The 23,252-nt window shown below is 43.7% G+C and overlaps 2 protein-coding genes across 2 annotated transcripts in view; one reads left to right on the plus strand and one right to left on the minus strand.

Moving 5' to 3' along the window:
* TEC (tec protein tyrosine kinase) overlaps positions 1-1,895 on the plus strand; it is a gene marked incomplete at its 5' end in the record, with an annotated part of 50,882 nt that extends 48,987 nt beyond the window's left edge. Inside the window, one exon of the mRNA XM_081332548.1 lies at positions 645-1,895. Within this exon, the coding sequence (XP_081188674.1) occupies positions 645-719 (75 nt within the window). The 3' untranslated portion in view covers positions 720-1,895. The remainder of the gene's footprint in view (positions 1-644) is intronic.
* Positions 1,896-5,548: 3,653 nt separating this feature from the next.
* NIPAL1 (NIPA like domain containing 1) lies at positions 5,549-19,759 on the minus strand (the record flags this gene model as incomplete). The annotated part of the gene is made up of 6 exons (XM_081332549.1): positions 5,549-6,168; positions 8,381-8,541; positions 8,889-8,979; positions 11,700-11,756; positions 14,630-14,896; positions 19,729-19,759. The coding sequence occupies 6 exons, from the start codon at positions 19,757-19,759 to the stop codon at positions 5,549-5,551; spliced, it is 1,227 nt and encodes a 408-aa protein (XP_081188675.1).
* Positions 19,760-23,252: the final 3,493 nt, after the last annotated feature.

Raw genomic sequence — 23,252 nt, forward strand, 5'->3', positions numbered from 1 at the left:
CTGCATTTTAAACTGCTTTTATCAAATTTTAGTAATAATTTGTTTCTGGAACTTTGCACTTTGATGTGGCCCAAGGGCTAATCAATAATAATAATAATAATAATAATAATAATAATAATAATAATAATAATAATAATAATAATAATAATAATAATAATAATAATAATAATAATAAACCCTCTCTAAGCAATTTACAGAGTCAGCATGTTGCCCCGTACAATCTGGGTCCTCATTTTACTGACCTCAGAAGGATGGAAGGTTGAGTCAACCTTGTGATAGAGAGAATTGAACTGCTGGCAGTTGGCAGAATTAGCCTGCAATGCTGCATTCTAACCGCTGTGCCACCACAGCTCTTATTAAAACAGCCAGGAGTGTTTTTTGCTGGAAATAGCCCAAAGAAGCCAGAAGCCAGCAAGAAAACATTATAAATGTGGCTGAAACACTGCAACCAGGCTGTAAAGGTGAGCCAGTTGCTAAGCGCTCCAAAGGTAGTTATTGTGACGGCAGGTGTACGTAAGTAGCTTTTGAAGGGTTGGTTGTAACTTTGAACCATTGCTAAGGGAGGACTGTTTGCATATTATGGATTCACAAAAGAGAAATAAATATCAATTATTAGAGCCTTTTTAAAACTTGTCCATTTCTAGAAACCAGAAGGACGCCCTACATTTCAGGATCTCCTGCATATGATTGAATGCATAGCTGAAGATTCTTCCTCCTGACTATAAGCTTGGCAGGCTCAAGAACTCACAATAAAGAAATACCATGTTAGAGATGCTGCTGGATTTCTTCCCAGAGACACAGTCCTGGATGCTGCTTAGAAGGACAAGGCAATTGTGCACATTGCTCCTTTGTCTGTGGAAGAAGTTTTATCAACACATTTAAAGCCCATTTGGCTATTCAAACAATATTGTTATCAAGAGGACCCCAGTGTGGTTTACGGAGCCGGGGGGGCGGGGGGTGGGAGAGAGAAATGGCCATTTGTAGCAGGATAAAAACCACTGTACAGCGTAACCCAAATTCAGCACAAGCCTTTTATAAGTCAGCTGTTGGCTTGAAAGAACAATATTTAAAGGGATCATCGTGTATACTCTTGCCCACCGTTGAGCCCTCCAGATGTGTTTGGTCACATCCCTTTCCAGCCAACACAGAGGTTGGTGTACGCTGGTTTGGCTGCTGGTGAATATAAAGGTGATAAGATAGGCGGTATGTGGAAAATTGAGGCTGTGAGTCTCCTACAGAACTTGTCTTTGTATCTAAAGACCTCAGTGGCTTGTCAGGAAAATAGCGACATAGAAGAACATTAGTAGTGTACCAAAATATCAGCTTTCCTGGATTAGAAGCTGCTCAAAGACTCTGCCAGGCCCGAAACAGATGCTAGAAAGGACGCAAGAATCTCAGAAGACCTTCCAGTACTTGTGACTTGTGTAAGCAGTTACTAAGTTAAATGAAGCAAATTGCCCTTTCAGTTTGATCTGCTATAGCGTCCTTCACCAAAGAGTAATATTATTAAAGCCTCTTTAAAACTTTTCAATTTCTAGAAACCCGAAGGACTTTTATGAAACACGGCATTCATAACAAATGTATTCTAAATACCATTTATGTATTGTAAATATGCGCTGCACATAGGTTTCCGTATGAAGTGAGGATTTAGTATGTCCTCGGCTATTTAAAAGTACACCATGTTGACTCCTTTACTGGTACGCTGCACGTTCAGTTTGGTGTTTAGCAAAAACAGAACAAGCTCCCAACTTTGTTACAAACTGGAGTGTTGTTTTTTTTAATCAGATTGTTATTTTGGTTTTACCAAATGCAAAACGTGCTGCACTGCCAGGGAAATAATGTATAGCAAAATGTGTCTAATAAAACATACTTCATATAACAAATATGAAGTTGTGATGAAAGGTTGAACTACTGATTTTCATTTTCAGGTGAGTCTCTGGGGCAAAACACTCACTGTGTTCATTATTAAGATAGTTAGTTCCTAAATTATTCACTATGTCAGGGGTCCCCAACCCCCGGTCCTGGAGTGGTACCGGGCCGCGGCATGCCAGCAACTGGTCTACACAAATAATCAAGCCCCAATCCATGGGATGCAGGCAGCACACAAAACCATGCGCTCTCCGGTCTGTGGAAAAACCTCTCTCCACAGAACTGGTCCCTGGTGCCCAAAAGGTTGGGGATCTCTGCACTATGTCATAAATTATGACCATTCATCCTAAAGTTTCATGGGGACTTAATTTCTCATGTCACACAGTGCTTCAGAAACATCCAAACCACCTTAGATTCAGTGCATTACAGACCCCAAAAGGAAAGTAAGATATTTTTTGCTTTATCCTGAAAGTGTTCAAAATCAACAAAGGTAATTTTGCAGTTCTGTTTAGGGGAAAAACAATTACATAATCCTACATGTCTATGGAGATTCTTAGCCATCCAGGTCATAGTTATCCCAAAGATGCTTTTTCACAAGACAACTGGACTTTCTTATTTTTCTTTGAAGACATTTCTTCAACAGAGGGGGAGGTATCCAACATCCTCTATCTCCAGTCTACAATATAGTCCTTTCAACAGTTCCAAGAAGGCTCCACACCCATTTGCGTTACTCAGGTGACCCTGAAGACACAGATAAGCCTCCAGGTCGACTTACCGACTTGCTAAAAGAATGCAAATGACCAGCTGCCTGCAAGGAGTATAAATCCTTCCATTCCCCACCATCCAGTCAGAGCTGAAGAAGCTTCTGGGATGAGAAGCGAAACGTCTTCAAAGAAAAAACAAAGTCCAATTGCTTTGTGAAAAAGCATCTTTGGGATACATAATCCTACCTACGTGTAGATATTTCATCTAAACAATCCAGATTCTACTGCTAAGGAATACCAATGCCGCTTAGATAAATCAAAGTTAATTACATTTGAAAAGAGGTTAAGTGGCAGGAGTAGCAGCTAAAGGGTATTACCATTCCTAGCTGCTATTTAGCTACATCTAATAGTTAAGAACTGCTAGGTTGGCAGAAGCTGGGACGAGTAACAGGTGCTCACTCTGCTACACGGCACTCGGGATTCGACCCGCCAAACTGCCGTTCGAAAGCACGTAAAAATGCAAGTAGAAAAATAGGGACCACTACGGTGGGAAGGTAACAGCGTTCCGTGCACCTTTGGCATCTAGTCATGCCAGCCACATGACCACGGAGACGTCCTCGGACAAGCGCTGGCTCTTCGGCTTTGAAACGGAGATGAGCACCAGCCCCTAGAGTCAGAAACGACTAGCTTGCATGTGAAGGGGAACCTTTATCTTTACCTTTAATAGTTAAGATTTCAGTAACCCCCTTGCCCCACATTTTTAAATATAAAGCCGAGAATATATTCTTCAGAGAGAAATGCTCTATTTACCACGTTACATAAAGACTTTCCGCAAAATTGCAGCACGTGTAGTCTTTGCTTCTAAGAATGGCACCACCACAGAAATTTGCCCTATCTTTTGTCAACATCTTAAAAATAAGGCATAATCCCAGAAATAGCTAAAATTTAGGGAGCGTCGTATAGAAGAAAGGTGAACTATCCTTTGGCTTAATTGTAAGTCTTCAACAGCAATCAATCCACGTTCTTGTGTGGGTTGTCTAAATATATATTTTCTTCATATAAATCTTATATGGACCTATCTCAGGGTCAGCATAGCTGGTTCAGGAATTCTGGGTATTGAAGTCCACAACTCATCAAAGAGCCAAGGTTGCCTACCCCTGACCTATCTCTATCTGAATCCCTAGGCCTAGGCCAGGGTAGGCAACCTTGGCTCTTTGATGACTTGTGGACTTCAATTCCCAGAATTCCTGAACCAGCCATGCTGCCTCAGGAATTCTGGGAGTTGAAGTCCACGAATCAGAGAAGAGCCAAGGTTGCCTACCCCTGGGCCACCTTCATCAGGGTTTTTCAAAGGAGGTTTCCCCAGACTGATTAGGTAAAGGTAAAGGTTCCCCCGCACATGCATGCTAGTCGTTTCCGACGCTCATCTCCGTTTCAAAGCCGAAGAGCCAGCACTTGTCCGAGGACGTCTCTGTGGTCATGTGGCCAGCATGACTGGACGCCAAAGGCGCACGGAACGCTGTTACCTTCCCACCGTAGTGGTCCCTATTTTTCTACTTGCATTTTTACGTGCTTTCGAACTGCTAGGTTGGCAGAAGCTGGGACAAGTAACAGGCGCTCACTCTGCTACGCGGCACTCGAGATTCGACCCGCCAAACTGCCGACCTTCTGATCGACAGGCTCATCGTCCTAACCCACTGAGCCACCGCGTCCCTGAGACTGATTAGGCTGATACAAAATATAAAAACTGGCCCACTGTCAGTTGAATATACACTTCATCAAAACATTTTTATTCATTTTTGTCAATATTGTATCAAAAACTTCAAAGATTTTCCATTCAGAAAATTAAATATTAAACATTTTTAAATAGTTACAGCAAACTTTATACAGATACAGAAAAGCATTCCCCCCCCCCGCCGAATGTCACTTCACTGTCACTGCTCATTCTTCTCAGATGAGGCACACAGTTAACCGACCATTTAAAATACAAATTACAAATTTATCTTTCCTTAACCGGTTCCTTATCATGGAACAGATGCCAATTCTTAATAAACCAATGTAATAAGAAAAATTCAGAGCTAAAAGACTGTATTATCCAAGTCCATACCTATCCATCGCTTCGAGCTAAATATATAATTTGTTTATTTGTGTAATAAAACCTGTCCAGCTGTGTTGATATTAAATACTGAAGAGATAACTAAAAATCTCCACACCGCCAAGCCTGTGTTTACAGATGGAATTCTATTTCGAAACCAAATTTATTGGCAGTGATAATTTTACTTCAGACATTGACTTGCAATGTCATGTGTGTGTCTTAAAAGCTAATCCATCTTCCTGAACAATTAAAAGCAACTGATGAGGGAATTAAACTTAAAGCCTTTCCAGAAATGTTTAGTGTACACCAACTTATCTCCCAGATTTCATGAGTTTGCTGTAAGGATTTCTTGGCCTGAAGCTAACTCAGTGCTAACTGGCATAGAAAGATCCTGTTTTCATTTAATGCACTTCAGTAGGCTTTAAACTTTGTTGCTGGAAGTTACACCTAAAAAAAGAGAGAGAAGTGGTTCTTTTTGGATGTTTCCTACTTGGAAAACTAGAATAAATTAAAACTTCCAATTTACTAACGTGCTGGCTATTAGAAAAAGTCGTTTTTTTTACAAAATATCTTTACTTAGCCCTTCGCAAACATCTTATTTTAAAACAGTAGAACTATAAAATATGATTTAAAAATACATTACATATATAATTCAGTTTATTAGCAACTGTAGTCATCACTCAAACACTATTACTGCTACTGGTGACTTTTGCGTGCTGTTAAGGATGGGAAATGCAGAAATACCAAAATGATTCTAATTTCCTTTTCTAACCCTAAAGCAAATGACACGTCCCATCTTCTGGTTCCTCCAAATTCTGGGATAGTAAGGCTGATAATTGCTCTGGCTGGCTGTAAGCTGTGAGAGATGATTTAATGGTGGTTACTGTTGTTCATCTCCTCGGCTGAACAGAGTGTTATCCTCATCACATATCGAAACGGGAGCGTCCATATTTTCTAATAACATATGAGGAGACTCATAAGCATGCAGAGGCAAATTGGGGTCCTTTTTAACAGAAACGGCCAACTGGTTCCAGGTAATGCTGACATTCTTGAAAGCGTGAAGGCAAAAAATGCCAATAATTATGGTGAAGAATCCACTCAAGGTCCCAATGATGTCCCCAAGCTCCATGCTGTTCCATTCTTTGAAGAGGATAACGGAGCAGATCACCACGGTGGTTGTGAAGCACACATAATAAATGGGAGTGACCAGACACGTATTAAACACATCCAATGATTTGTTGAGATAGTTGATTTGAGTACTAACAGCCAGCACCAAAATCACTGCTAAGACATAGAGCAGTGGATTTCGGAAGACTGGCTTCTGATAAAGCATGTCCTTAATAGCGATGCCCAGGCCTTTGACGGACGAGACCGAAAAAGCACCTATCAGTGAACAGATGGAGATGTAGACCAATATATTTGTCTGTCCAAACCGTGGAGCGACGCCAAAAATAAGCGCCAGTGAGGTCACAGTTACAACAGCAGCAAACACGATGAACACTGCAGGGAAGGAAAAAAACACACCACACGTTAGGACTGAGATAACAGCAAAGATGTCAAATCACAGTTTAGGTGATCAAGTGCATTTGATCCAGTGCTCCACAAATGGAGAACCACTTATGAAATAATTCCTCTTTCTGCAAGCCTTGGTACCAATTTCGACTGCATTCCTGGACAGGAAGAGGCAGCTTTTTAGAGCTGTGTGAGAAGCATTACGGGGGAAACCGATAACCCTAGGTCCAAGCCTTTGGATATTTTTTTTTTTAAAAAATTGAGGTAGAATAGAACATGTTTGAATTTAAGCACTGCAACCAAACAAAACAGATACAGACGTCAACGAATTGTTAGAACTGCAGGAAAAAAAAAACAATTGCTACCAGCCTGCCTTCCATTGAGGACCCTGGATGTCAACCAGAGGTCCCCAACCTTTTGGGCACCAGGAACCAGTTCCGTGGAGAAATGTTTTTTCACGGACTGGAGGGGGCGTGGTTTTGTGGGCTGCCTGCATCCCGTGGGTGGAGCTTTGCTTGTTTGTGCGGACCGGTTGCTGGCATGCCACGGCCCAGTACTGATCCACGGACCAGGGGTTGGGGACCCCTGACGTAAACTATTTCAACTTCTTCCCTCGAGATGATGCTATAGGGCAGGGGTGTCAAACTGCCAGCACGCAGGCTGGACGCATGACGAGGAAACTGCACCCACCCCGTTGCCGGCAATGGGGAAAAAGTTCCGATACGTTGCACGACGTCAAGTGACGTCGTGAGTTTGACATGTCTGCTATAGGGCATTGCACACCAGAACAACTACACACACAAGGACAGTTCCCACCCCCATGCCAGCACTCTGCTAAACAACTAATTCCCACAACATTTTCAAATTACTTAGTAGGGCTGTATTACTATTATCCTTCTCATCTTTCCAATTACTTATTTCCTTATCTTCTTATGACTATAACTTTGTTGCTTGTATCTTACAGTTTATACTGTTTTATTTAGTCCCCTAGTATGATTTATCTTGATTGCTTATTTAGTATCCTATGACTATCATTGAGTGTTGTATCTTATGATTTATGATGAATGTGTTTTATGATTACGATTGTGTTTTATCACTTGTTGATTGTATGTACACTGAGAACTTATGCACTGGAGACAAATTCCTTGGGTGTCCAATCACACTTGGGCCAATAAAGAATTCTAATTCTAATTGTAAGGCTTCTCCTGTGCCAGCATTTCTCATCCTCAGTAACTTCAAGAAGTATGGACTTCAACTCCAAAGTTCATAGATCTCAAAGTGGTTGAGGTTGAGAAACACTGAGATGGGGAAAGAAAGATTAGCACAGTTGCAACATTGTACATGCGAAAGACCACGCAAAATCCCAAATCTGTTTATAGGACAAATAAATAGATTCTAGCATAATTTAAAAACATTTATGATGAAACACTTTCATAATTGAAGCTCATTCTATGTGCTGTCCCGCTCTCACACAAACATACCTTTAGGTCTTTATTAAGGAGTCTTTATTAAGGCTTCCAAGCCTGAGTTAGTATTCCCAAGCAATTCCCTTTGCCAGCATCAGCCCAGCCCAATGAGTTCAACAGGCTACTCAAAAGAAGCCAGTATTAGTCTATAGCACAAGGACAAGGCAAATCCACTAGGCAAAAACAAGACCACGAGGCAAAGGCAGGTCCTGGGTTGAAAAGCCACAATCCAAATTTCAAGGCAAGAATCATAATGGCTGAAGAACACACAGCAAGGAAACAGATACATTGTTCCCCGCATCATTTCACAACCCCACCCCCTCGCTGAGTTAAATAACTGCTTCCTGGTGCAGCCCATCAAGAGGGATTTGGCTGCCTCCTTGCAAGTAGCCTAGCTGACCTCCATTGTGCCTGCCTCCTCTCATCCCTGTGTGTTCTCGGATCGGGAGGAGGAAGCAGTTCTTTTTCCTCTCCACTGACCATCTGTGGCCTCTCCACCCGAAGCCACTGGGCTTCCCAGCTGCAGCTGTGCCTCTCCTGCCTCTATCTCAGCCTAGTTCATCAGTCACTCCCCTGCCTCGGCCCCTCCATTCCTGGCTCATAGCCCTCAGCTGCCTCCCCTCCTAACATGCCCAGGATGGGCTCATCCTCCTCTGAAGTAGCATATGGAGAGGCATCTGGGAAAGCATCTGGGGGAGTCATCACATTCTATGACAGCTCTTTAGTAAGCATACCTGGATCTTTCAGTTTTATTTCCATGTCATCCAAGGATGTGATTTGTTCCTCTTCAGGAGCATGGATCACCATCACTATGGAACCCAGAATGCTTAACACACAGCCCAGCTTTCCATGAATGTTGAGCCTTTCATCCAAGAAATAGGAAGACAATATTGCACTGTTTGGAATTTTCAAAAAAAGGAGAAATTAAGCAAAGGTGGAACCCTTAGGAATGTAACAAGTAGAAACTGAAGTTCTGAACAGCTGGAATGAATAAGAACCAAGAATGTTATAAATGGACAACTTTTGCACATCATTATTATTATTTTGTAATCGTCTTAGTCACGCATCCTAAAGTTGCCAAATTTTGGAAATACTGCTTTAGAAAGACAATATGGACGTGGTTTAGCTAAAATAGGAGCATACGAGCCTGCAACTTACAGTCCTGTTGAGCCTCTGTTTGAACTGCAATCCCAGATGTCTTAGTTGTCAAAAGCAATTGCACTGTGTATTAATTGTACTCACCTTATAAGGACACTTAGTGTCCCCAATGGAGTGACTAGAGTTGCAGGGGCAAAGGCGTAGGCAGCGAAGTTTGCAGCTTCTCCTATTCCCACTGCCAAAAACGACAGCAAATTAGAATTACTCCAGAGATATAACCTTTCTAAAACTATGAGCGTCTTTTTGGAATTTTATCAGTAATTTCTGCCTCCCCATATCAGATGCAATAAACGTTTGGAAACCATTAAAGCATGCATCTCTCTCTCTCTTCCTCCCTCCCTTCCCCCTCTCCCTCCCTCCCTTCCCCCTCTCCCTCCCTCCCTCCCCCTCCCTCCCTCTCTCTCCTTCCCTCTCTCTCCCTCTCTCCTCCCTTCTCTCTCTCCCTCCCTCCCCTCTCCTTCTCCCTCCCCTCTCCCTCCGTCTTCCCCCTCTCTCTCCCTCCCCCTCTCTCTCCCTCCCTCTCTCTCCCTTTCTCCCTCCCTCTCTCCCTCCCTCTCCCTCTCTCTCTTCCTCCCTCCCTCCCTCTCCCTCCCTCCCTCCCCTCCCTCTCTCTTCCTCTCTCCCTCTCTCCCTCTTACCCTCCCTCTCCCTCTCTCTCTCTTCTCCTCTCTCTTCGTCTCTCTCCTTCCCCCTCTCTCCCTCCCCCTCTCTCCCTCCCTGTCCCCCTCCCTCTGCCTCTCTCCCCCTCCCCCACCCTCCCTCCCTTCCCCCCCTCTCTCTCCACCTGCACAGACACAAAGAGTGAAACATTTCTAAAGAATCCTCATTAAAAGTTAAAGGAAGAGCATGGCATCCATGACCATCCCTCACAATATAAACCAGGTTTTATAATATTTCAGCACTCCCTTTTTACTAAAACTGTTTACTAAGGCTAAACTAATATGAAAACGCTTTTATCTGCCTTATCGATATGTGTAGTAGCTGAGTCGTAAACTGAGTACAGAGATTCCCACTGAAAAGAGATTGCCCTATGCAGCTTCCCAAGGATGCTCCCATTTACCCAAGGTGGAAGATTTGAGCCTCAGAGAGATTAATAATAATAATAATAATAATAATAATAATAATAATAATAATAATAATAATAATAATAACAACAACAACAACAACAACAACAACAACAACAACAACAACAACAACAACAACAACATTATAGTCCCATCCTCCTACCTTTCCGCAACTTACTGAAGCTGGCTTGCTATCAAGAAAGCCAGCAATTCAAAGTCAGGTAGGAGACGTTCTGGAGCGTCATCGTATATCTCCTCCTATTTTTCTACCACTGATTTGTTTCTGACTTATTTCTCCGAGCCCCAGGCCACGGGAAGAAATTTAAACAAAGCAAAAAAATAGGAGAGAGGGGAAAAAAAAAGCTAAAACCGCTCCCCTCCTCTAGACATACCTAACCTGGTTGTCAAGGGCAGTAAGATCTGAGGCCTCCAAATAATCCACTGGAAGGGTTTAGCTATGCAGTTAAAATAATCCGACATCCACGTTGATTTGCAAATCCCAAGAGTACCACACAAGAGACTCAACCGTTCTCTTCTGATGGTAAGGCGACATCCCCATAAGACTGGATGGTTACTACAACATCACCGTGGCAAACGTGACGCGCGGATATTTGTCCAAGAAACAAGCCAGCATTCAACATCTGTCTGTGAAATCCAAGGCTTGGTTCCTAAACAAGTGTGTTATTTCAGGTATTCCATCTATCACACACCTGCCATTGCAATGGCGGGGAGGAGGGATAGAAGAGATGAGTCCATTGACCCATTGACCGCATTGCAGCTTGTAAATTGCAGGTTGAACTTCCAGAATGCTTTTTTTTTTCACAGACTTTTTTGCGTGCATTTAAGCACTGATCTGCCGCAGACCACACAAGCAGAAAGAAACTCAACACCGCAACCGTTCCACAACAAGAATTTCTGACAAATGGACACGGGCCTGCTTTTCCCATTCATATAGCAGTAATACTGAGGCAGAGGTAATCTAACTCAGGGCTTTTCAACCAGTGGTACGGGTACCACCTGTGGTACATTAGCACCTGGCAGGTGGTACGCAACCATCCTAGAAAAGTGGTAGTGGGGAAGGGGAATGAGCTGAACTGGTGGCAGCACCGCACAAGCCTGAGCGAGAGATGGCTGGAGCTGCAGGGCTGTCGGGGCTCAGCGGAAGTGCCAGGATCAGTGCCAGGATCCAGATGGAGCTCAGCGCTGATCCCGGCACGTCTGCTGAGCCCAGAAGAAGCGCCGATCAGCTGGAATGTTGCAGCATCTCCGGGGTCTTGTGATTTACATTCAGATGCTTGGCACCTGATTTACATTTATGATGGTCACAGTCTCACAGGGCCATGTGAAGTGACCAAAACCTGCTGCAACCACGGGGGGGGGGGAATAAAAACCAAATACCCCCCCACACACACACCCTCGCTGCCAATCCTCAACAGAAATGCTCACAACAATGAAAACCTCGGACAGGAGGAAGAGCGCCGCCGGGTGGGCAGGCAGGTGTCCTGCTCGGCTGTGGCTTGGGGGGGGGGCGTTTTTTTCACTGCCATTGTAACATTCGAACAGTCACTAAGCGAACTGTTGTAAGTCGAGGACTACCTGTACTTCATCACTTTTTTCCTTTTTTTTTTTTGGTCATCAAGTTTTTGACACTTTGCTAGGCGACTGGTGGTACTCGGATGTTGCCATATCCTAAAAGCGGCACAGTGGGTGAAAAGGTTGAAAAGCCCTGGTCTAACTAGTAACAAATATATGGCCAGTTTCTTTTCGCAAGAGGTGTGCAAAAATAGCTACCTATAAATAAAAGGAAAAGTGGCAAAGCTTTAATACTTACTTGAAAGCAATCCTGCCCACCATAGCCATTCTTTGAGATACGAATAGCCCCCCTCTCCTAAGGAAACAGAAGGGGAAAAAAAGCCATTTTCAGAAGAAAAACCTACAACTCGCCTCCTATTCAAATACCAACCCTTTTCCCAATATCGTTTGCAAAGGAGAATATTTGGAATATTCCACTGTAACCGACGGCAGAATTGTATCAGCAACAATTCTTCAGTAATAAGAATCAGAGAACTTTGGTCTGGAAGGGACCCTTGAAGGCCTTCTAGTCTAACCCCCCCTGCCCAAGGCAGGAGATCTTTAGTGCATCCCGGACAAGCATGGCTTTGCACTTTTTCTAGGGCTTCGGCATCTTTTTTGGCATCATAGTGACCCAAAAGTGGATGCAGTATTCCAAGTGTGGCCTCACTAGGGCAGTCTAAAGCAGTCCCACCACCTGTGATCTTGACGACCTTTTTGGCATTGCAAACTGCTGCCTGATACCTAAGTGGTGGTCCATTAGGATAGCGGCTCCCAACCTTTTGGATACCGGGGACCGGTTCCATGGACAAAGGTTTTTCCGTGGACCGGAGAGAGCGTGGTTTCGCGTGCTGCCTGCATCCTGCGGATGGGGCTTGGTTTGCTTGTGGGGCCTGGTTTCTGGCATGCCGTGTGTCGTTGCCGGTCCAGGGACTGGGTTTTGGGGACCGCTGCATTAGGATACCTAGATATTTCTTGCTACGAGTTACTATCGTAGGGCCATGTACTACCTAGTCCAGGGGTCGGCAACCTGCAGCTCCGGAGTCGCCTGCCGCTCTTTCACCCCTGTACTGTGTCTCCCAGTCCTCCGCCGCCGTGTGCAGTCTCACAAACAAAAGACGTAGGACTAAAAAAAGTTCAATCCATCAATTCCAACTTCTCGCGGGAAACAAAAAAAAGATCTTGCGAAGCTGGAATTGATGGACTGAACTTTTTTAGTCGCACGTCTTTTGTTTGTGGGACTGCCCACAAACTTTTGTTTGGGGAAACGGCACACGGCGGCAGAGGAAGTGATGGAGGGCCGTGGTAGAGCTGGAAAGAAGGTGCCACGTGGGTCTGATCGGGGGCGCGGAAGTGCGGGATTTTTGCCAAGCAACTTGTACAGAGCCGGGTAAATGGGCTGGGTTGGGGGGGGCTGCCAATGCCGCTGCCATGAGGCTTGGCAGAGGCCCCCCAAGCGACCATGATTCACCCCTCCCTAGCCAGCCAGCCACCATCGCCCAGCCTACTCCTCACCTGGCCAGCCGCCCTCCGTGCGGAAGGTGGGGGCAAGCAGCAGGGTTTTGTGGCTCCCGTTTTTTTATTTTCTCTGGGAAATGGGTCCAAATGGCTCTTTGAGTCTTTAAGGTTGCCGACCCCTGACCTAGTCTATAGCTGTGCATTTGTTTTTTTCCTGTCTAAGTGCAGGATCTGGCTTTTCTCCCCACCGAGCTGCATCTTGTTGGCTAGAGCCCAATCAAGATCTTTCTGAATCTTCAATCTATCTTCCAATTTCCCCAGTCTGGTGTCATCTGCAAATTTGACAAGTACTCCTTCTATTCCAGGGATGGCGAATCTTTTAGGAACCGAGTGCCCAAACTGCAACCCAAAACCCACTTATGTATCATCGGCTGACGGGTGGGGGTGGCCCTTTGGGTGGGTTTGGCCCATTGGGTCGACGTGGCCCATTGGGTGGGCGTGGCTGCAGCGGTAACGGCAGACTGGCTGGGACTAAAAAGTTCCATCAATCAATTCCAACTTTGCGAGAACTTTTTTTCCCCGCGAGAAGTTGAAATCGATTGATTGATTGAACCTTTTTTTTTTGCACACGGCGGCGGAGGCCTAAAGCAAAAAGGTTTTATAAAACCCAGCTGAAGGCGTAGGACTGGGGTGACGGCGCGTGTGCCCACAGAGAAGGCTCTGCGTGCCACCTGTGGCAGCCGTGCCATAGGTTCGCCACCACAGTTCTATTCCCTCGTCCAGATCACTTTTGAAGAAATTAAGGCCCTGGCCTAGAAACCAGGATACTGTCAGTTCTAGACCAGTTCTAGGCATGAAAGTCAGCTGGGTGAGTTTGGGCTTGTCACTTTCAGCCCAACTCACCTCACAGGAAAAGGAAGGGTTTTTAGGAATGTTTGCAAAGGAGATTGAGTTATTTATAAACCATAACCAAGATGGAATAAACAGCAAATAAACACACCGTATTATGGGTATGAGTTATATAGGAACTAAGTTATTAAACTTAGAGAACAGGAGAGTAATTAAATTTCTTTCACCTAATCTAAGTTGTTTCAAGACCACTTTTTGGTTGAAAAGTTTTGTACACATGTATATAGGGATGCGGCGGCTCAGTGGGTTAGGACGCTGAGCTTGTCGATCAGAAGGTCAGCAGTTTGGTGAATCGAATCCCGAGTGCCACGTAGCAGAGTGAGCGCCTGTTACTCGTCCCAGCTTCTGCCAACCTAGCAGTTCAAAAGCAAGTAAAAATGCAAGTAGAAAAATAGGGACCACGACGGTGGTAACAGCGTTCCATGCATCTTTGGTGTCTAGTCATGCCGGCCACATGACCACGGAGACGTCCTCGGACAAGCGCTGGCTCTTCGGCTTTGAAACGGAGATGAGCACCGGCCCCTAGAGTTGGAAACGACTAGCACACATGTGTGGGGGAACCTTTACCTTTTACCTTTAAAAAGGTCAAAATACTGTGGGTGTAATTTTTTTTCCAACAACTCTTCTTTATTATCATTTACTGTCAAAAAGCCCCACTCTTCTCAGACCTCCTACAATAGGACAGGAAAAAAAAACCATTTAAAAAATAAAATTGCCTCGTATTAAATACACACTGGAGGTAGATAGACAAGCTACGCTTTGAGATTGGATTTCAAATTTCAAACAAACAAAAAATTTAAAGTAGTATCTATTTTTTTTTACCAGCTCTCGTGAAACCTTTTGCAGCCATTCGCAAAAGGCCCTTCTTTTTCAATATAAAGCTGGATCCCACAAAGATACTGGAGCCAATGGCCAATGCGACACCCAGGTATAAACTGTATTTGGTTCCTTGGGGAGTGGAAACATTCAGCATTGTTTCATTGGGGTATCTTCCCGAATAGGCAAAGAAAGAAGCTTGTAGCTCCGATACGTTGAGGATCTGGCACCAGGCATGTTGAGAGTTGGGGCAAGCCAAAGGAAACACTTCCCCTAGAAGAACAATAAAACAATGGACTGAGCATCTGATCCACATACGTGAGGAAATATTTGCAGAGCTCATCCACAGGCGTAGCAAAACAAACTCTCCTTCCGTCAGATCAGCTCGCTTACGACGACACTGAGATGATCTACAGCCAGTGGTGGGATTCTAGAGGTGTCAACTCTATCCCATAGTCGAATCTATTCTATTCTAGAGGTGTCAACTGTGTCCTATAGTAGAATCTATTCTATTCTTGAGGTGTCAACTTTATCCCATAGTCGAATCTATTCAATTCTAGAGGTGCAACTCTATCCTCTAGTCAAATCTATTCTATTCTAGAGGTGTCAACTCTATCCCATAGTCGAATCTATTCTATTCTAGAGGTGTCAACTCTATCCTATAGTAGAATCTATTCTATTCTAGAGGTGTCAACTCTATCCCATAGTCGAATCTATTCTATTCTAGAGGTGTCAACTGTGTCCTATAGTAGAATCTATTCTATTCTAGAGATGTCAACTCTATCCTATAGTAGAATCTATTCTATTCTAGAGGTGTCAACTCTATCCCATAGTCGAATCTATTCTATTCTAGAGGTGTCAGCTGTGTCCTATAGTAGAATCTATTCTATTCTAGAGATGTCAACTCTATCCTATAGTAGAATCTATTCTATTCTAGAGGTGTCAACTCTATCCCATAGTCGAATCTATTCTATTCTAGAGGTGTCAACTGTGTCCTATAGTAGAATCTATTCTATTCTAGAGATGTCAACTCTATCCTATAGTAGAATCTATTCTATTCTAGAGGTGTCAACTCTATCCCATAGTCGAATCTATTCTATTCTAGAGGTGTCAGCTGTGTCCTATAGTAGAATCTATTCTATTCTAGAGATGTCAACTCTATCCTATAGTAGAATCTATTCTATTCTAGAGGTGTCAACTCTATCCCATAGTCGAATCTATTCTATTCTAGAGGTGTCAACTGTGTCCTATAGTAGAATCTATTCTATTCTAGAGATGTCAACTCTATCCTATAGTAGAATCTATTCTATTCTAGAGGTGTCAACTCTATCCCATAGTCGAATCTATTCTATTCTAGAGGTGTCAACTCTATCCTATAGTAGAATCTATTCTATTCTAGAGGTGTCAACTCTATCCCATAGTCAAATCTATTCTATTCTAGAGGTGTCAACTGTGTCCTATAGTAGAATCTATTCTATTCTAGAGATGTCAACTCTATCCTATAGTAGAATCTATTCTATTCTAGAGGTGTCAACTCTATCCCATAGTCGAATCTATTCTATTCTAGAGGTGTCAGCTGTGTCCTATAGTAGAATCTATTCTATTCTAGAGATGTCAACTCTATCCTATAGTAGAATCTATTCTATTCTAGAGGTGTCAACTCTATCCCATAGTCAAATCTATTCTATTCTAGAGGTGTCAACACTATCCCATAGTCGAATCTATTCTATTCTAGAGGTGTCAACTCTATCCCATAGTCGAATCTATTCTATTCTAGAGGTGTCAACTCTATCCCATAGTCGAATCTATTCTATTCTAGAGGTGTCAACTCTCTCCCATAGTCGAATCTATTCTATTCTAGAGGTGTCAGCTGTGTCCTATAGTAGAATCTATTCTATTCTAGAGGTGTCAGCTGTGTCCTATAGTAGAATCTATTCTATTCTAGAGGTGTCAACTCTATCCCATAGTCGAATCTATTCTATTCTAGAGGTGTCAGCTGTGTCCTATAGTAGAATCTATTCTATTCTAGAGATGTCAACTCTATCCTATAGTAGAATCTATTCTATTCTAGAGGTGTCAACTCTATCCTCTAGTTGAATCTATTCTATTCTAGAGGTGTCAACACTATCCCATAGTCGAATCTATTCTATTCTAGAGGTGTCAACTCTATCCTATAGTAGAATTTATTCTATTCTAGAGGTGTCAACTCTATCCCATAGTCGAATCTATTCTATTCTAGAGGTGTCAACTCTATCCTATAGTAGAATCTATTCTATTCTAGAGGTGTCAACTCTATCCCATAGTCGAATCTATTCTATTCTAGAGATGTCAACACTATCCCATAGTCGAATCTATTCTATTCTAGAGGTGTCAACTCTATCCTATAGTAGAATCTATTCTATTCTAGAGGTGTCAACTCTATCCCATAGTAGAATCTATTCTATTCTAGAGATGTCAACTCTCTCCCATAGTCGAATCTATTCTATTCTAGAGGTGTCAGCTGTGTCCTATAGTAGAATCTATTCTATTCTAGAGGTGTCAGCTGTGTCCTATAGTAGAATCTATTCTATTCTAGAGGTGTCAGCTGTGTCCTATAGTAGAATCTATTCTATTCTAGAGGTGTCAGCTGTGTCCTATAGTAGAATCTATTCTATTCTAGAGATGTCAACTCTATCCTATAGTAGAATCTATTCTATTCTAGAGGTGTCAACTCTATCCTCTAGTCGAATCTATTCTATTCTAGAGGTGTCAACACTATCCCATAGTCGAATCTATTCTATTCTAGAGGTGTCAACTCTATCCCATAGTCGAATCTATTCTATTCTAGAGGTGTCAACACTATCCCATAGTCGAATCTATTCTATTCTAGAGGTGTCAACTCTATCCTATAGTAGAATTATTCTATTCTAGAGGTGTCAACTCTATCCCATAGTAGAATCTATTCTATTCTAGAGGTGTCAACTCTCTCCCATAGTCGAATCTATTCTATTCTAGAGGTGTCAGCTGTGTCCTATAGTAGAATCTATTCTATTCTAGAGGTGTCAACTCTATCCTCTAGTCGAATCTATTCTATTCTAGAGGTGTCAACACTATCCCATAGTCGAATCTATTCTATTCTAGAGGTGTCAACACTATCCCATAGTCGAATCTATTCTATTCTAGAGGTGTCAACTCTATCCCATAGTCGAATCTATTCTATTCTAGAGGTGTCAACTCTATCCTATAGTAGAATTATTCTATTCTAGAGGTGTCAACTCTATCCCATAGTAGAATCTATTCTATTCTAGAGGTGTCAACTCTCTCCCATAGTCGAATCTATTCTATTCTAGAGGTGTCAGCTGTGTCCTATAGTAGAATCTATTCTATTCTAGAGGTGTCAGCTGTGTCCTATAGTAGAATCTATTCTATTCTAGAGGTGTCAACTCTATCCCATAGTCGAATCTATTCTATTCTAGAGGTGTCAGCTGTGTCCTATAGTAGAATCTATTCTATTCTAGAGATGTCAACTCTATCCTATAGTAGAATCTATTCTATTCTAGAGGTGTCAACTCTATCCTCTAGTCGAATCTATTCTATTCTAGAGGTGTCAACACTATCCCATAGTCGAATCTATTCTATTCTAGAGGTGTCAACTCTATCCTATAGTAGAATCTATTCTATTCTAGAGGTGTCAACAATATCCCATAGTCGAATCTATTCTATTCTAGAGATGTCAACACTATCCCATAGTCGAATCTATTCTATTCTAGAGGTGTCAACTCTATCCCATAGTCGAATCTATTCTATTCTAGAGGTGTCAACTCTATCCCATAGTCGAATCTATTCTATTCTAGAGGTGTCAACTCTATCCCATAGTCGAATCTATTCTATTCTAGAGGTGTCAACTCTATCCCATAGTCGAATCTATTCTATTCTAGAGGTGTCAACTCTATCCTATAGTAGAATCTATTCTATTCTAGAGGTGTCAACTCTATCCCATAGTCGAATCTATTCTATTCTAGAGGTGTCAACACTATCCCATAGTCGAATCTATTCTATTCTAGAGGTGTCAACTCTATCCTATAGTAGAATCTATTCTATTCTAGAGGTGTCAACTCTATCCCATAGTCGAATCTATTCTATTCTAGAGGTGTCAACACTATCCCATAGTCGAATCTATTCTATTCTAGAGGTGTCAACTCTATCCTATAGTAGAATCTCTTCTATTCTAGAGGTGTCAACTCTATCCTCTAGTCGAATCTATTCTATTCTAGAGGTGTCAACACTATCCCATAGTCGAATCTATTCTATTCTAGAGGTGTCAACTCTATCCTATAGTAGAATCTATTCTATTCTAGAGGTGTCAACTCTATCCTCTAGTCGAATCTATTCTATTCTAGAGGTGTCAACACTATCCCATAGTCGAATCTATTCTATTCTAGAGGTGTCAACTCTATCCTATAGTAGAATCTATTCTATTCTAGAGTTGTCAACTCTATCCCATAGTCGAATCTATTCTATTCTAGAGGTGTCAACTCTATCCCATAGTCGAATCTATTCTATTCTAGAGGTGTCAACTCTATCCCATAGTCGAATCTATTCTATTCTAGAGGTGTCAACTCTATCCCATAGTCGAATCTATTCTATTCTAGAGGTGTCAACTCTATCCCATAGTCGAATCTATTCTATTCTAGAGGTGTCAACTCTATCCCATAGTAGAATCTATTCTATTCTAGAGGTGTCAACTGTGTCCTATAGTCGAATCTATTCTATGCTAGAGGTGTCAACTTCTTCTTAAAGACGCAGCGATCGGGAAACTTTAAACACGCAGGATTTGCAGACGGAACACGCGCGCGGGCGCAGAGCTTGCCTTCTTCCCAACGCGCGCGCACGCACACACACACACACACACACACACACACACACACACCGCCAATCCCTATCTATTAGCGGCTCTGCTGCTATCCCTACTATGACTGATACGGCCAAGACACAGGTCCTCCCGTCTCGACGACCCAAACGCGGCTAGTCCTCCCTGACCCAGGCGGGAAGGCGAACGTTTTGTGCCGAAATTAAGACTCTCCAGCCAGGAACCGGGACACAAAAAAAACAAAGCAGCCACTGACCTTCCTTGCACGACTGGGGCAGCAACACCATTTTTGCCCCCCACGCTCGGACGGGTTGACCAGCCGGAGACCCTCGCCAGAGACGGACTCAGCGGGACGGGAGACCCCCGCCCCGCCCCGCCCCCCCCGTCGGAACAGCAGCCCAGCGCCTTCTTCGCTTGTCCAGGCGAACATCTGGAGCGGCCTCCTCCCTTTAGCCCAGCCGCGCCACCGATTCCAGCCGAGGGGAGGGACCGAGAGACCCCCCCCCCCCGAACGCCGGTCCGCTTCTTTGTAGCTCTCCCCATTGTGACGTCACAACGGGCAGGAATCGGTTGAACGTTCGATAGTGACCTCCTGGGGGGGGTTTCCTTCCAAGGCGAAGCGCCGTTTTATCACCCGTCGGCAGAAACGAGACTCTGAACAACCGAGGTTTGGCTGAAGGTGAGTCTTCCTTCCTTCCTCCCTCCCTCCCTCCCTCCCTCCATTCCTCTTTTCCTTCCTTCCTTCCTTCCTTCCTTCCTTCCTTCCTTCCTTCCTTCCTTCCTTCCTTCCTTCCTCCCTCCCTCCCTCCCTCCCTCCCTCCATTCCTCTTTTCCTTCCTTCCTTCCTTCCTTCATCCCTCCCTCCCTCCATTCCTCTTTTCCTTCCTTCCTTCCTTCCTTCCTTCCTCCATCCATCCATTCCTCTTTTCCTTCCTTCCTTCCTTCCTTCCTTCCTCCATCCATCCATCCTTCCATCCATCCATCCATCCATCCATCCCTCTTTTCCTTCCTTCCTTCCTCCCTTCCTCCTTTCCTCTTTTCCTTCCTTCCTTCCTCCTTCCATCTTTTCCTTCCTTCCTTCCCTCCTCCCTCCCTCCATCCATACCTCTTTTCCTTCCTTCCTCTCTCCCTTCATCCCTCTTTTCCTTCCTTCCTTCCTTCCCCCCTCCTTCCCTCCTTTTTCCTTCCTTCCTTCCTTCCTTCCTTCCTTCCTTCCTTCCTTCCTTCCTTTCTTCTTTCCCCCCTCCTTCCCTCCCTTTTCCTCCCTCCCTCCCTCCCTCCCTCCCTCCCTCCCTCCCTCCCTCCCTCCCTCCCTCCCTCCTTTCTTTCTTTCTTTCTTTCTTTCTTTCTTTCTTTCTTTCTTTCTTTCTTTCTTTCTTTCTTTCTTTCTTTCTTTCTTTCTTTCTCTTTCTTTTTCTTTCACCGGGAGCTTCAGATAACTGGACAAGCCTTTGTCGACAGTGGTCTTGGGGTCTCTCCTGCTTCAGCAGCGGGGTGGGGGTGGGGTTTGGACTGAAAGACTTCGGAGGTCCCGTCCGATTCTGTTATTCTGTCCATTCGTCTCAGTCTGCTGCTTTCCTTGTCCCGCCTCGGTCCTTGTGTGTTAAGTCTCCCGTGTGTACAGCAAAGGGCACGGCGGGTGTGTGTGTGTGTGGGGGGGGGAATCTTACCATTCGTTTTTTTTCTTCTCTTTGGGAAACTTTGGGGATAGACGCGTGGTAAGGAATGAAAGGAACTTAAGCTTCCATCCTGTTCCCAAAGGGAACATTTTGGAAGGTTTAAGATGCACGGATAATCCCAGCCATCGCAGCTTAGGTCTTGTGATTTAGCATCCCTCTCTAGCCCCAGTTTTGAGGAATCTGGCTCTTTCCCCCACTATGTTGCATTCTTAAAAACATCCTTGACTCGGAAATGTGTTCCTCTGGGAACTTGTGGGATGGACATGGAAGTGGTAATTCTACTAAGGTAGCTCTCAGGAACATTAACCAGTTTAATACCTTAGAATAGATCTTAGGTAGGTAGATAATTTAGCTATCCATCCATCCATCCATCCATCCATCCATCCATCCATCCATCCATCCATCCTCTCAGTCAGACCTTAAGAAACACAGACTGAATGCACTTGAAAAATATCCCTGCCATGAATGCCATTTTTTTAAAAAAATCTATCTGTTCTTAAAGATGATATCCCTGATACGAACTCCAAGTCACCTTCACCTTCAGACAGACCGACTGGATACTTCTAGCCTCCATTAGATTGAGAATGTCTGAGTCCGAAGCTAATTTGTGATCAACAAACTATGGTGATTTGATGGTACTATTCGGATGTGCAGGATTATCTACCATCGGGTAGGAGATACAGCCATACCAACAGGCTGAAGAACAGCTTCTATCCGTGGGCTGTCAAGGCTCTTGAGCGGGAAATAACTCCATGTATGATTGACTTGCGAGGCCGGTGTGTTGTGTGCAATTAGCTCACATGGTGTAACAAGATGGTGGGTTTCTTGTCACTGTGAGTTGTGGTGGTGGGGCGGGGGCCACGAAGGGAGGCTCAGCCAATCTGAATGTATACATGGTTGTACTTTGACAATAAAGGTTCATTCATAATCTTAGGTGTTAAAGCAGGAAGCATGCCTTTGCGCTGGATTTAGATTGTAATGCCAAGCCTTTCTGGGAGGTGGACGGTTTTTATAAGCCGTAAACAATGGCTTAGATAGATTTCGATTTTTAATTTTTTTTTAAATGCAATCATGACTACCATTTCATTTCCAGGTTGCTGAATTTAAGGAAGACGAGAGAAGCCTACAACATAGTCAACCTGGCTTCAGGCAGGTGCAGGCAGATCCCGGCAGGGCCCTTAGGATAAGAGAAAATTAAGTTCCCACCTACACAAGGCTAGCTTTAAAGCAATGTTTACACAAGTTAGGTTTATGCCACGTTTTGAAGAGAAGATGGCCTGGAATGCAAATGCAGCCTTTGAAAGCATTTCAGGGCTGATTCCACACGATTCCAAGAAACGATAAGAGTTGTTTTCAGGATTTGCAGACAGCCCAGGAGTCCTTTGAAGCAGTTTTTGGACTTGAGTTTGAAGCACTCCAGACACCTACACGCAACATGCTAGGCTAGGCTATTGTGAACTGCCTGAAACATGGTTTTCAGAAGTAACCCAGTTCTATGAGTAGGCACCACAACGTAGAGCTGAGCGTAGTCGATGCCTTCCTATGGATTCATGGGGACCAGTGATTCTTCTCTCTTCTCTTGCACGACGACAAGAGAACATCCTGGTTCGTTTATCCACTCCAGGGTTTCTGAACCTTGGTAGTGTGAAAATGTGTGGATTTGAACTTCTAGAATTCCCTGGTCATCCTGGACTGGTAGAAGTATTCGCAACCCTCACCTACTCAATCAAGATCAGAAACCCAGCACTCAGTCACCAAACAGTTTATGTGTAAAGATCTGTGGAGCCTGGTCAATCGCACGACGGACACGAACCCAGAAACTCAAATTATTACAAGGTAGATGTGAAGTACTCCATATTCAGATGAGACAGTTGAAATCATGGTAAGATAAGCATGAACATTAGCAAAACTTCACTACATACTTTCTTATCTAGAAAGAGTGCAGAGAAGAGCAACAAAGATGATCAGGGGACTGGAGGCTAAAACATATAAGGAACGGTTGCAGGAATTGGGTATGTCTAGACCAGGGGTCAGCAACCTGAAACAGTGAAAGAGCCACTCGGAACCGGTTCCCTCACAAAAGGAAAAACTGGGAGCCGCA

The sequence above is a fragment of the Vipera berus genome, assembly GCF_964194415.1.
Source record: "Vipera berus genome assembly, chromosome: 7".
NCBI lineage: Eukaryota > Metazoa > Chordata > Lepidosauria > Squamata > Viperidae > Vipera > Vipera berus.